General features: G+C 50.5%; 1 protein-coding gene across 2 annotated transcripts; it reads right to left on the bottom strand.

Moving 5' to 3' along the window:
* Nucleotides 1-70: 70 nt before the first annotated feature.
* Nucleotides 71-11,423, bottom strand: AP5Z1 (adaptor related protein complex 5 subunit zeta 1). 2 transcript variants are annotated; one of them, XM_082311874.1, is made up of 17 exons: nt 11,296-11,423; nt 10,875-11,012; nt 10,294-10,480; nt 7,969-8,113; nt 6,734-6,846; nt 6,084-6,252; nt 5,501-5,641; nt 5,085-5,122; nt 4,851-5,013; nt 4,403-4,581; nt 3,761-3,903; nt 2,769-2,918; nt 2,422-2,533; nt 1,918-2,015; nt 1,501-1,633; nt 1,113-1,327; nt 71-788 (listed from the first exon to the last, which is right to left on the bottom strand). In XM_082311874.1, exons 1-17 carry the CDS (start codon nt 11,334-11,336, stop codon nt 518-520), a joined length of 2,436 nt encoding a protein of 811 aa, XP_082168000.1. In that variant the 5' UTR covers nt 11,337-11,423; the 3' UTR covers nt 71-517. The 2 variants fall into 2 exon arrangements, with proteins under 2 accessions (XP_082168000.1, XP_082168001.1); XM_082311875.1 differs by having other exon boundaries at nt 4,851-4,968.
* Nucleotides 11,424-11,774: the final 351 nt, after the last annotated feature.

Below are 11,774 nucleotides of genomic sequence, written 5' to 3'. Positions count from 1 at the left end.
TAGTAAGACAGAAGGGCAGCGAGGGCTCGCAGCAGACTTAATGGAGTCACTTCTGCTTTCTCCACCTCGCGCAGGCCTTTGCTTGGCTGATCTCCTGCAAGCAGAGAGGCAATAAAAGAAGAACATGCATAGCCAGGGCAGAGCGAGGGCGAAGGGGAGGGAGAAACAAGTCAGAGGAGGGGAGGGAAGAAGAGGTACGTCTCCAAAGGGGCATCGTGTGCTGGCAGGGTATTAATGCATGCACTCACCCTCAGGCCACATTCACACAAATCCACTGGGATTTTCAATCCATACTGGCCAGGGACAGATAAGACAAGCTTAGGAGACAGAAAAGCAACAGGCGCCAGGAGACAGAAACACAAACAGCCTCAGACCAGAAGAGCTGCCTCAGCTCTACTTATTCCTGTTTTCTGTTTCATTCACCATCATTTGTTCCTCATTTCCAGTTCAGAGCAGGGCATCAGCAGAGTCCAATGAATTGCAAAAAAGGCTGGAGCCTCTCAGAAACCTCATGTCCTCATGCTGGCATGAAGCCAGGAGCCGGCTCTAGGAGACGGGTGACTATCCTCAGGGCAGAAGGGAGAGAGTCATTCACCTCTCTCTGAAACCGTGTACAGGCCACATCTACAGGTGGCGTGAACACAAACTGAGCCACGCTTGGCATTTTCAGTAGGTTCATGAGCTCAGTTGCCCGGATAAGGATCTCCTCAAGGTCGTCCTCGCAGTAAACAGAGGTGACAGCAGGGCTCTGCACAAATGTCCTCATCTTGGACAGGAACATGGACACCCTGCAGGAGAGAAGGACATGGATATCAGCTGGCAGGACCTCTGCACCCACCAAGGTCACTATTTAAGCCTGTGTACTCCAAAAGACTGTTGTAGCGGAACACCAGATGCTACCCACCCCCTCCTCCTGATGCAGAGAGTGCTCGTCAGCAGATGAATCCCACTTCCCCAAACTGTGCTCCTCCACAGCGTGCTTCCTCTGTCCTGTTTCAGTTTCAGGTTCCATCAGTTGCCAAGCTTGATTATTTAACACTAGCCAACATCTGTTTGGACCCATCAGATCTGCATGTTTCAGCCTTTCGCCCTTCCCTGCCATCCCTCCTCACCTGGGGATCAAGTCCTGGCTGCGAGCTGCCAGCTTGGTCAAGGTGGCCATAAGGACACTGATGGCGCGGGGTGCGTAGCTGGGGGTGCTAGCCAGTGGTCGGAGCTGGGTGATTTCGAATAGCATGGCCTCTAGAGTCTCAAAGAACCGGTTGATCTGCTCCACAGTGCAGCGCTTGTCATAGGACACAGACATGTACTCTCCAATAGCCCAGACCTGAAGCGAAGGCAGATGTGCTCAGGGCAAGCAGAAGGAAAGGGGATCAAATAATTTTTAGGGAATGGCAAATCAGGTTAGCTAATGCTAGGACAGAGGAGAGGAGGAAAGGGAAGGTGACCAACAGATTGCACTGCAGTTGGAGCAACCAGAAGCAAGCAGGCCCTGCTTACCACGTGGGTGAAGATGGCCTCCTTGTTCTGGATGTTGCTGACTGTTCCTGAGAACTCCAGAATCTCCTTGGACAGTTCCACGATGAGTGCAGGGTGCAGCTTGCAGAGCATCACCAGCTGAGAGCTCAGCACCCTGGAGGAGAGAGATGGGCAGAGCTCAGACCTCAGGCAAGGCGGTCATCACCAAACCGAGGAGGTGCTGGCAGCACCCAGACAGTGGCACAGTGGCTGTACACTCAGGATGCTTCCAGCAGGGCTGAAGGTGCAGTTCCCATTTTGCATCCTCCAAAGATGTGCTGCAGCAGGGACTGGGCCACAACTGAAAAGGCTCCTGGGCTGCCCTGGGCTGCCCTGGGCTGCCAGGCTGCAGCCAGTGGAAGGGCTGGGAGCTGGGCTGGGCCTCCTGTCCCATCTCACCTGTACACGTCATCTTTAAATGCTGGGATCTCATAGAGCTGGTCACTCCTCTGCAGCAGCAGCACCACCAGCTGGTTTATCAGCTGCCCATCTGCAAACTGAAAAACAGCCCTTGTTTCAGCAATACCAGTGACTTCCAACAGCCAAAAACCAAACTAACCAGCCAGATAAGACAGCTGGCACAGAACCAGCCTGGTCTAGCAGGAGGGGAGCAGTGCACAAAGCAGGTATCAGGCACTCATTCTGCTCTCACCCACCTCCTTTACAGCTGGCTGAGAGAACAGCGTGAAGCCTGACACTGCACCATGGAGCTTTTCTGCTTCTCCAGATGAAGTAGCCAGCTCAGCGCTGGTTCATGCCAGTATTAGACCATCCCATCCTCCCTTCATGCACCCCTCTGTTGAAGCTGCAGTGTCGTAACAATTTTGCTTCTACAGCTGCTCTTCACATAACAAGAGATCCCCGTGGCACGACTGGGAGCCAAACTCCCCCAAAAGGGCCTACCTCTGCCACCACCCTGAAAAAGAGCTCCAGTAAGACAGGGACAGTCTCTGCACATTGCATGACCCTTGGGCTGCTGGCAAGGGATCCCAGCAGCTGCCGAAGTGGAATCAGCCTGCAGGCAATGGAAGAGTTACTGTTGAAGGCTTGCTCCCAGCTACTCTCAGGGCTGCCCTTCCCTGTCCCCCCACAAGGCCTCTGAACGCTTGGCAAAGCTAACACAGGGAAGATCAAATCCACCTCACCCCAGCTGAGAGCAGCTATGCCTTTCCCAGCAATCCCAGCGCTGCCTCCCAGAGCTGGATGGCTGAACCAAACCCTTGTGGCAGTCTCCTACAGCAGCCTCCTACCTCTCTGGGGCGTCCTCGGGAACAGACTTGGTGCGGAGAAGATACTGGAACACGCTCTTGTAGAGGGGATGGCGAAAGGCTTCCAGACAGGTGGCCGGCTGCACACCTGGGTCGCTGGCAGCCCTCTCAGAGGTGGGAAGAGCAGCTGACCTAGCAGGAGGCACACACAGAATGTGCTGCATTATGAGAATGGGCCAGGGCATAGCTGGGATACTGAACGATGGAGTAACTCCCTTTCCACTGAAACAGGGACAGCAAATTGGTCTAATCCAGGCCCTCTGGAAGCCACAGAACCAGGATGACAGAAAATTATGAGCTCAGACCCGCTGGGCTCGGGCAATAGTTCCAGAATTGCTTCTGTATCACTCCTGGGAAAGGGGAAAATGGCACTCTGTATCCCTCACTCATCGAAGCCCACCAACATCTTGCCTCTAGGATGACTCCCTTTTCTGAGCACTCCAGAAACAGATGCTAATGTCAGGGAAGACAAGGAAGAGCAGAGATATAGCAGTGAAAGCCAGTCCCAGTCCTACCCCATCTTCCTGGCAACTCACAGTTCCTAATGACCTCAGGAAGAAACCTCTGTATGCCTCTAGGAGAACAAAGCCAGAAAAGAGGGGTAAGAGCAGAGAGGGAAGGCCAGGTAGCCCACATCTCCGTGTTGAGGTGGTGGCTCACAGCAGACACTCCAGCATGTGGCAACTGTTTGGAGCTGGATATGGAGAGGTGAATAACAACAGCTCCCTGAGCCCCAAAGACAGTCCAGTACCCAAGTGTAAGAGCTGGTCACCTTCTCTTCCCATGCACAGCACATTACTAGGAAAACCAGGCTGACATCTGTGCAGCTTTGTGTTAACCTGACTGTAGCAGATGCCTCTCGTTCTGTGACAGCAGCAGCCAGAGGGCAGCTGAGGCTCAGAAAAGCGTGTACTAGGCTACGGTCAATGTCAAGACCCTGATTAGCAAGCGAGAGGAAGGGAAGGTAGCATTACCTCAGTTGGATGTCCAGAGCTGCTGTCAAACAGGGCAGATCAAGCAGCAAATGGAAGATCTCAATGGCCGTGCCTGCATCCAGCAGAAATGGGAGAAGGTCCACAAACTCAGAGATAAGGGGTGGGCTGTTCCATGCCAGAAACTGCAAGGAACAAGCACAAACTGCTGCACTATCCCTGCTACTCCACCACACACCCAGACGGTTCTCACACTGTGACCAAAAGGGATGGGGAAGGGAAAGTCACTTCTGAAAAGCAAAACTAGAGAAGTCTGAGGGTTTGGTCAAAACCTGGGAGGCTGCTGGAAGCTCAACACAGGCATCTGGCAGCTGGTTCAGTGGCTGGCAAGCTGCAACTTATTAAAGTTTTCCAGAAACAAAGTGCTGTGTCCTGTGTTCACTGCATTTCCCAACCCACTGGCAGTAATACTAATGCAGACTCTCCTCTACTGGCAGTGCTAATCACACCCAGAACCCTCTTCTCTCTTCAAACTCACACTTGCTTTTATAACAGTCTCTCTTGCCTGTGCTCTCCCTAGCACTGCCATGGAGGCACATGGAGGGCTCTGGGGTGCAAACAGAAAGTTCTGGGGCACAGAAAGGAACGTGCAGCAGGCTCCTGTGCTGCTCCAGCAAGTTGTACCTTGAAGAGATTTGGGAAGCTCTGCCTGAATATGCTGGAGGTCTCAGTGAAGAGCTGGCTGTTGTCTTTGCAGAACTGGACAAATTCGAAGGCCAGTGATGGGTTGTGGAAGAGCTGAGCCGGGATATCAGTGAATAAGTGCTTGTAGATTGCATTGGAGTCCACAGCTGCCATTTTGCCTGGGAGGACACAGCATGTTGCTGAGCACAGCCCACCCAGCAGCCCTGCCCACAAGGGCTCCAGGGGCTAAGCTAAATCTGGGTTATGTTTTTCTAAAGAGTACAGGACACCCCAGCTCCTGGGTCTCCTGGAGTGGGAACATCCATCCCAGAGTACAGCCAAAGCTGAATTAGCAGCTCTGGCAGCCAGCAAACTGCCAGGACAAAAGGCTGTGCTAAGAGTATGCAAGACTAGATCATGGAGGAGGGGGTGAGAGCTGATGACTTACTGTGGTTCAGGAAGAACTGGGCAATGGGCAGTAGTGCCCTGGCATAAGTGGCATCTGCACAGATTCTGCCATGCAGGACTTTCAGGAAGGAGACTGCGCGGTACACGTAGGAGGAGTCCTGTTTGCAGATGATGTCCATGATTGTCACTGCCTCAATGAGACACTGCAGAGAGTTAGATCAGAGTGGGGGAAGCCACAACTCCCAGAGCTTCAGCCCCACCTCTGTGTACTTACAGCTTTCTGCAGGTCTCCATCATCTTTCTTCAGGGGTCCTGCCAGAGAAAGGAGTCAAAGTTAAACTTTGAGTCCAAACAGGAATATCAGGCTGTTACTTTGAGCACTAACCCAGATTTCAGGACAGGTGGGAACACATACTGATCCCGATCCCAGGGTAATGAGAACCAAGTTCCACAGCTCCCCCTGCAAAGCAAGGGTAGGAGGCAGAACACGGCCATTGCTTCCAAATCCCTCCCAACATCCCAGCTCAGGGCTGGTCAACGACTTGCACCAGAAGCTGCAACAGGTCCCATGCCTAGAGCCTGACTGCGGACTCTAGGGAGGGAGATCCCAGGCCAAAGAGGCAGTGAACGAGAAACGTTTTCAAGAACACTACCAAGAGAACTCCAAGGAGGGTTCATGGCAAGACTCACGCCGGTTGCTCTGCTCAATAAGCCGCTGGCAGTACTCGAAGGCTTTCTCCCGCAGACGCTCCTTTGGGGGAAGCAGGCGACTAGATGTGGACATAGTTGAGACCATGGACATAACAGATCTGTCCATTCCTGATTTGTCATCTACAGAATAAAGGTTACCACATATCAGCTCACTTCATGGGCAATGTAACCCACACAGCTGCCCAGCAACAGCAAGGGAGCTGTCTATCCCCAGGTGCACTGCAAAAAAAAGGAGGCTGGGGAAGAAGGGAGTATTACAAGAACACTAAGGAGATGCTGTCTCCCACCACCCAGGCCTTTTTTCTCAGGGACCCATGGGGTTTTGCCTGAAACCAGGGGACTCACTGAACAAATAATTCCTTGTGGAAGGGTCAATAAGGATCAACCAGGAAGTTTTATGATATTCCTTCCCAAAGTTTCCCTGATCCTAGTCCAAGAGCTCTGAATTCTTGCCCATATTCCTGCCACTTGCTGGGTTGCTGGTGCAGCCACCTAATCATCTCATGCACACACCCGTCTTGGGGGTGCAGCCCACACTGGCCTGCAGCCCTTCAGTTCGTACCTGAATTAGGGGTCTTCAACCCCTTGCCCCCATAGCACAGCAGCCAATTTCGCAGCATGGAGAAGGCTTGCACATTGAGCCACTGGTCCTGTGTGTAGTACTGACCCACTGAGAGCACTGTGAAGAAGTCTGTGGCAATGGCGCCATCCACCTCCGTGACAGGACCAGGCTATGAGAAAAGATGCAGCAGGTCAGATCTCCAGGGAGAGGCTAAGTGAGAAAGCAGGGAAAACTCCACTGAGCTCATGGAGACAAGCAGCCCTCGTTTATATGTACTATGGGGCCTGCAGGGGGGCAGTTATTCAGAGCGAGAAAAGCCAACTGTGTTGGATCCTTTCCCCTCTCTCTGACACAGGCCTCATTTGCAATCAGCTTTTACTCTGAGGTACATGGTCACTAAAAGACCCTCCCGTCAAAACTACTTCAAGGATCAAAGCTCTGGCTGTACACCAGAACTCCTAAATCTTGGAGCTATAAATCCCCCTACTTTGCTTTCCTATGTGTCTTGACCACTTACCCCACAAAAAGTGACAAACAGCAGCACTTCTAGGTTACCATTTCCCAAAATAAGCTGATTTTAGGAACCCGAAACAGCAGGTAACTGACTAACAAATGCCCCTGTGAGATGACCACAGCAACTCAGCACTTACCTGTCTGGTTCTGGGATTGGAGAAGAAGCCTCCAGAGGGCTGAGCGACTCCTTGCTGAATACTCGCATACCTCAGCCAGTCGGCCATCTTTTTACTGACTACATTGGTCTGCTCTGTACAAGGAAAGTCACAGGGTCATTGCTAGATCAGGCAGAGAAGCAGCCTCTACAACATACCCTTGCTACCCCTCAATTGCTGTGCTTGTCCTCCAGCCTAGATCACCGTCTCTCTGACCCAGCCATCAGTAAAGATATTGGTACCCCAAGATGGATTGGTACACCAAGGTGGATGCCCTATACACCTCCTCATACTACTTCAGAGTCCAGGATTGCTCACTCTCATTTCAGAGCTCTGTGTCCTTTTCTCACTCCTAGCCACTGGATCACTCATTATTGTTTTGCCTCTTTCCTCAGACAAAAAGTCAGGGAGTAAGTGCTGGAACCAAGGACTTCTGGTACCAGATCAGTAAAGAGGTACTTGTTGTTTTGCCTCCATCCACAGTTACTATTAGGAGGAAGGTGCAAAAATATGGTCAAATCTATTCAGGCACTGGCTGGCTTCAGCTCTGCAGACAAAGGCATAAATCCCTCACAGAGAACATGCAGAAGCTAAGGCAGGTAATCCTGCCTGCTCAGCCAGCCCATACACACCGGCCCAGTGTCCTCCCCAAAGCTTCTCCTGCATACCGCACGACATAGGCAAACCTCACAGGAAACCCTCAGAAACAGACTCTTGCTCACAACACAACTCCTCATGATTTTAAGCCTGGAATGCCCTCCTATGGTTTACTCACCAGGGCATATCGCTCACCACTACCCATACAGTCCTGCCTCTCCTATGAAGAGTACCCCTAGGTGTTTTTGCTGCTCTCTTGAACACATACACAGGCACGTCTCTGTTTCTGTCTCTCACTTTGCTTGATGCTCTTCTGGATAGCTACAATTTCACACTCCTACTGCATCTGGAGACCTTAGCTAGGGTACATGTTACTGTGATACAAATCCATACAGAACAGAGACTCTGGTCCCCAGAAGGGCACAAAGCAGCTGAAGGCCAAGTCCCATTTTTGAGTGGTGGAACATATCTCACCCAATAAGTTCACTTTCCCTGTGGCAGAGATATCACTTTTAACAGCAGTTTCCAGGTCCTACTCCTAGCCAAAGCCTTCAGAGAGCCTTCTGATCGCTATACACATCACAGCCAGATGGTAATCTCAGGCCTTCCTATATATTTACCTTCAGTTAGAGATTCTGGTGAAATAGTGATGACATTTGACAGGACAGGAAGAAGGTACTGAGCACTCTGACCCTCAGGCAGTCTTCTTTCGAGGACTTTTACAATACGCTGCCCCACAGCAGACACTTCAGCCTTCTTATTTCCCTTAAAAATAAAGCAGAGGTAAAGCTAGGCAGATCTACTAGTGCTAGAGACCAATACCATACAAACTCTTCCACCAGGCATCAATACCAATGTCAAACATAGAAAGAACTCAAGCACAGGCTATTTTACCACATTTTACAGAGATCTTCTGTGATGTGAATTCACAGACCCCAGGAGGGGAGAGTACTTTGACGGAGCAATAGGTTTGTGGACAACCATCACCTGAAGTGGAAATTAAGAACTTCAATGGATGTCTTCAAATGAAACACTATGATCCACCAATTCTAGAGCAGAGTGTACTAGTACTAACCACTCCCCATGTGGTCAGTTTGCTAGCTCAATTGTTAAATTAGAAATTTATGAACAGCAAATGGACTGTTGCAACATGTCCTAGGACTCTCTGGTTAGTCCATATCCTCACAATGTGGAAAACAGTGCAGCTTCCTCTTTTGAAGGTTGTTATAGCTGTGGCTCTGAGATGCTGTCAAACCCTTCCGTCCAAGACAACTTTGTTAAAGATGACAGGTTTTCTTTCTCCATGAATGTCATCATGCCAACAAAAAGTAAACCTTCTCTGCTGCTCAGGATCTTGGATAGCTGGCTGCTGAGGGCAGTGAACAAGCACCAATCTCTGACATTCCCCATCTAATAGTCAGATTTGTATCAGATCACTAGAAGGAATTAGGAAATCGCAGGTGAGCTTCCAGTGAGGAACTTCATGGGGGAACCTCACACATGACTGGGCTAATTTCTGTGCTTCTCTAATGAACAGACGTGAATAAATTGACCAAAGCAACATACAGACAAAGAAGTTTAAGGTTTACAGACAAAGAAGTTTTAAGGTTTGGGGATGGGGATCTATGCAGTGAAGGAAAATTGAAGAGACAACCCTGATCCTGCCACAGATACATTGCTGCAGCCCACTGCAAATGATGGGGCTACTTATGTGTGCTGCTGACACATCTCTTGTTGCTCAGAGGAAAACCTGACTGAACTCAAATGAATGGCAGGTTTCCAGCTCCTAATGCAACACCAGAGGCTGTGTTTTCTGGAAAGCCAAAAGCTTTACAAAAAGAACATCAGATTTGCAGAGCCAAGGGGGGCAGGGGGGCAAAGAGAAAGAGGATGATTTCCACACAAAGCAGTGACAAATGAAAATAGGCAGAACATGTTATTAAAGGCTCTGCTGAAGTGTGGCTGCTTTCATGAGTCAGGCTACTGCTCATTGCACCCCGTGTTAGAGAAGTGATACTGAAATGGCTAAATTATAGTAAGTTTTAGTAACATAAAAAATTGACGAAAATCTCTTCATGGTTTTAGTTGTAATTAACGAAAATTAACACACAGGGTATGTTTTTACATTGTAGAACTGCAAGACAGTCTCAAGGCTGGATATGAGAGAGAGGTGCTTTGTAAGGCAGCGTATAAGTAATATGACACTGTTTTCTGTTTCTATGTTTTCATTTCCTCTAGCTAAGCAAGACTCAGAGGAGTAATCAGAAATGTAGGAGGCATTTCTAAGCACACAGTAAAACTCAGAATAAGAAGTTTCAGAAAAATATTTTATCTTTAATAGGCACAATAATAGTAAAAAAAAAAGGTAGGAAAAGGAAAAAAAAGTTTCCAGCTTATTCCCCAGAGGGTAGTCAATGCAGGCAGCACTCAAAACAGGAAGGTCCTCATGTTTTCTTCTCCATGGAGAATCTAAATTTTTGAAACACCATCCACATTTATAGCCCTACATGTTTTATAGGTTCTATGTATATTTTTTTATATTTGAACATGAAAGCCAGTACCATAAAAAGTAGTAGTAATAAATTCACTCTCAAATCTTTTGCTCTACAGGTTCAAGGAGCCCTGACTTGAAGTCTGTTATAGCAGCTAGCACTAAAATGTTCATTTCTGCTCCCAGGTAGTTACAAGCCTACTTGAGGCCCTCAGTCTGTACACAGCACAATTTTAAGCAGTCTTTTTTATCAAATACTAAACACAAAAAGTTAGCATTTTTTCCTATACAAAGTAGAATAATCAGATTCCTTAAAGGAACATGGAAATGCTTCTGTTTTTTTCCTAGAAACTTTCAATTGATTTTCACTCTCCTTGAGCTCAGCAAACAGGGAACAATCAGAAAGCAAATCCATATTGACAAGGGAAGATTTCTGACTTGACAGATCATTTACCTGCACCAAAAGGACGGAGGATACCAGGCTCAAGAGCTTTGTATCTTGAATCTCATCACAGGAAAGGCTCAGATCATTGCAAGGTGACATCTCTCTCAGGATGGCAGCACATAACACCTGAATCTGCTCAGGGCACTTGGACAAACACAGCACTGTCTGCAACAGTTCCACAAACTTGCCATCTAGCCTGCAAAAGTCACAGTAAAGCATCACTGCAAGGCAAGAAAAGATTCAGAGATTTATGTCCTGCATATTCTTGGTCTTGGGATGATCTCTCTTGACAGTAATCCTAACTAATACCATCTTATCTTCTCCGCTTCTGAATTTTGTTCCTTAGCACAGCTTGAAAGAGCACTCAGTGACACAAGTACTTGGTACCCTCACTGCAAAAGGAGGTAGGCATCTTCTACTTAGCAATGGGGAAAAGAAGGCAAAAAGGGGCTTTACATTTATATCGAGCTCAGTGTTTTCAAAACAAGGCAATTTTTAAAGCACTAGCGCCCCCCCCCCCCTTTTTTTTTTTTTGCAAGAAAGTAACGCTTTGCTTCTTGCGACCATCAGAGAGACACAAGGCCACTCACTTGCGGGGGTACTTGGTGGCGGCGACGGCGAGGTGCAGCCTCTGGAGGCAGTCCGCGGCCTCGGGGCCCAGCTCCGCGGCCTGCAGCAGGGCGGCGACGCGGGAGGCGAATCTGCGCAGCTCCTCCTCCTGGATCTCCCTGGCAGGGGGCAGCGGCCGTCGGGACCCCGGCCGCGGCCCCTCCGCTCGGGGCCAAGTCCTGGCCCTCCTCGGAAGCCCCGGGGCTGGAGGGGTGCACCCACTACCACCCCCGCCCCGCTGAGGCAGCGCCGGGGCCCGGCTCCCCACTCAGCCCCGGCCCGACCCCCGCCAGCCCCAGGGCCGGTAGCTCCGACGGGACCCCGGCCCGCCCCGAGGGAGCCCTGCCGCCCTCCCCCGGTACCTCAGCACCCACCCCGGGGTGTCAGCACCCCTCCCGGTACCTCGCCTGCTTGAGGAAGCTCTCGGCCGCCGCCGTGAACATGCCGGATGCTCCGCCGCTCCCCCGCCTCGGTGCGCGGCCAAAGCGGTCCCCCAGAGGCGGGCGGTCCGGCCGGGACGGCTCCGGGGGCACGCGGCTGCTCCTGCACGAAGGTTCCGGCTGCCGGGGAAGCTCCCGTGGGGCTGGGGCATGGCTGGCCCTAGCCCCGGGGAAACCGGGCTGGATCCTGCCCGCAGAGAGGAGGGGAGAAGGGGTAATGGCAAAATCCTCTCTATTAACTGTGCACTGATTATTTTGAGAGAATATTGCTATTATTCTCCACCTCAGGACCATGCTCAGGAGTCCGAAGCAGAGCTTGGCTCCAAAGCCATCCCACGGGGCACAGGGGAGAGCCCCTCTGGGGACTCAAACCTTCGGGAACCATCACTGCATGGCAGGGACAGGGCAGAGTCTGGGTTAAGAGGATCATGGCAGAAGATG

This window comes from Platalea leucorodia, assembly GCF_965183815.1.
Source record: "Platalea leucorodia genome assembly, chromosome: 5".
NCBI lineage: Eukaryota > Metazoa > Chordata > Aves > Pelecaniformes > Threskiornithidae > Platalea > Platalea leucorodia.
The sequence above is the reverse complement of the archived record's forward strand: the minus strand, read 5'-3'. Positions and strand labels throughout refer to the sequence as shown.

Excerpts from the sequence above, each read along its gene's own strand:
- AP5Z1 (XM_082311874.1), bottom strand. The coding sequence starts at position 11,336 with ATGTTCACGGCGGCGGCCGAGAGCTTCCTCAAGCAGGCGAG. Across the intron at positions 4,582-4,850 it reads CCAGTTCTTCCTGAACCACA|GCAAAATGGCAGCTGTGGAC; the intron begins GTAAGTCATCAG and ends GTGTCCTCCCAG. Across the intron at positions 3,904-4,402 it reads GCTTCCCAAATCTCTTCAAG|TTTCTGGCATGGAACAGCCC; the intron begins GTACAACTTGCT and ends TGTTCCTTGCAG.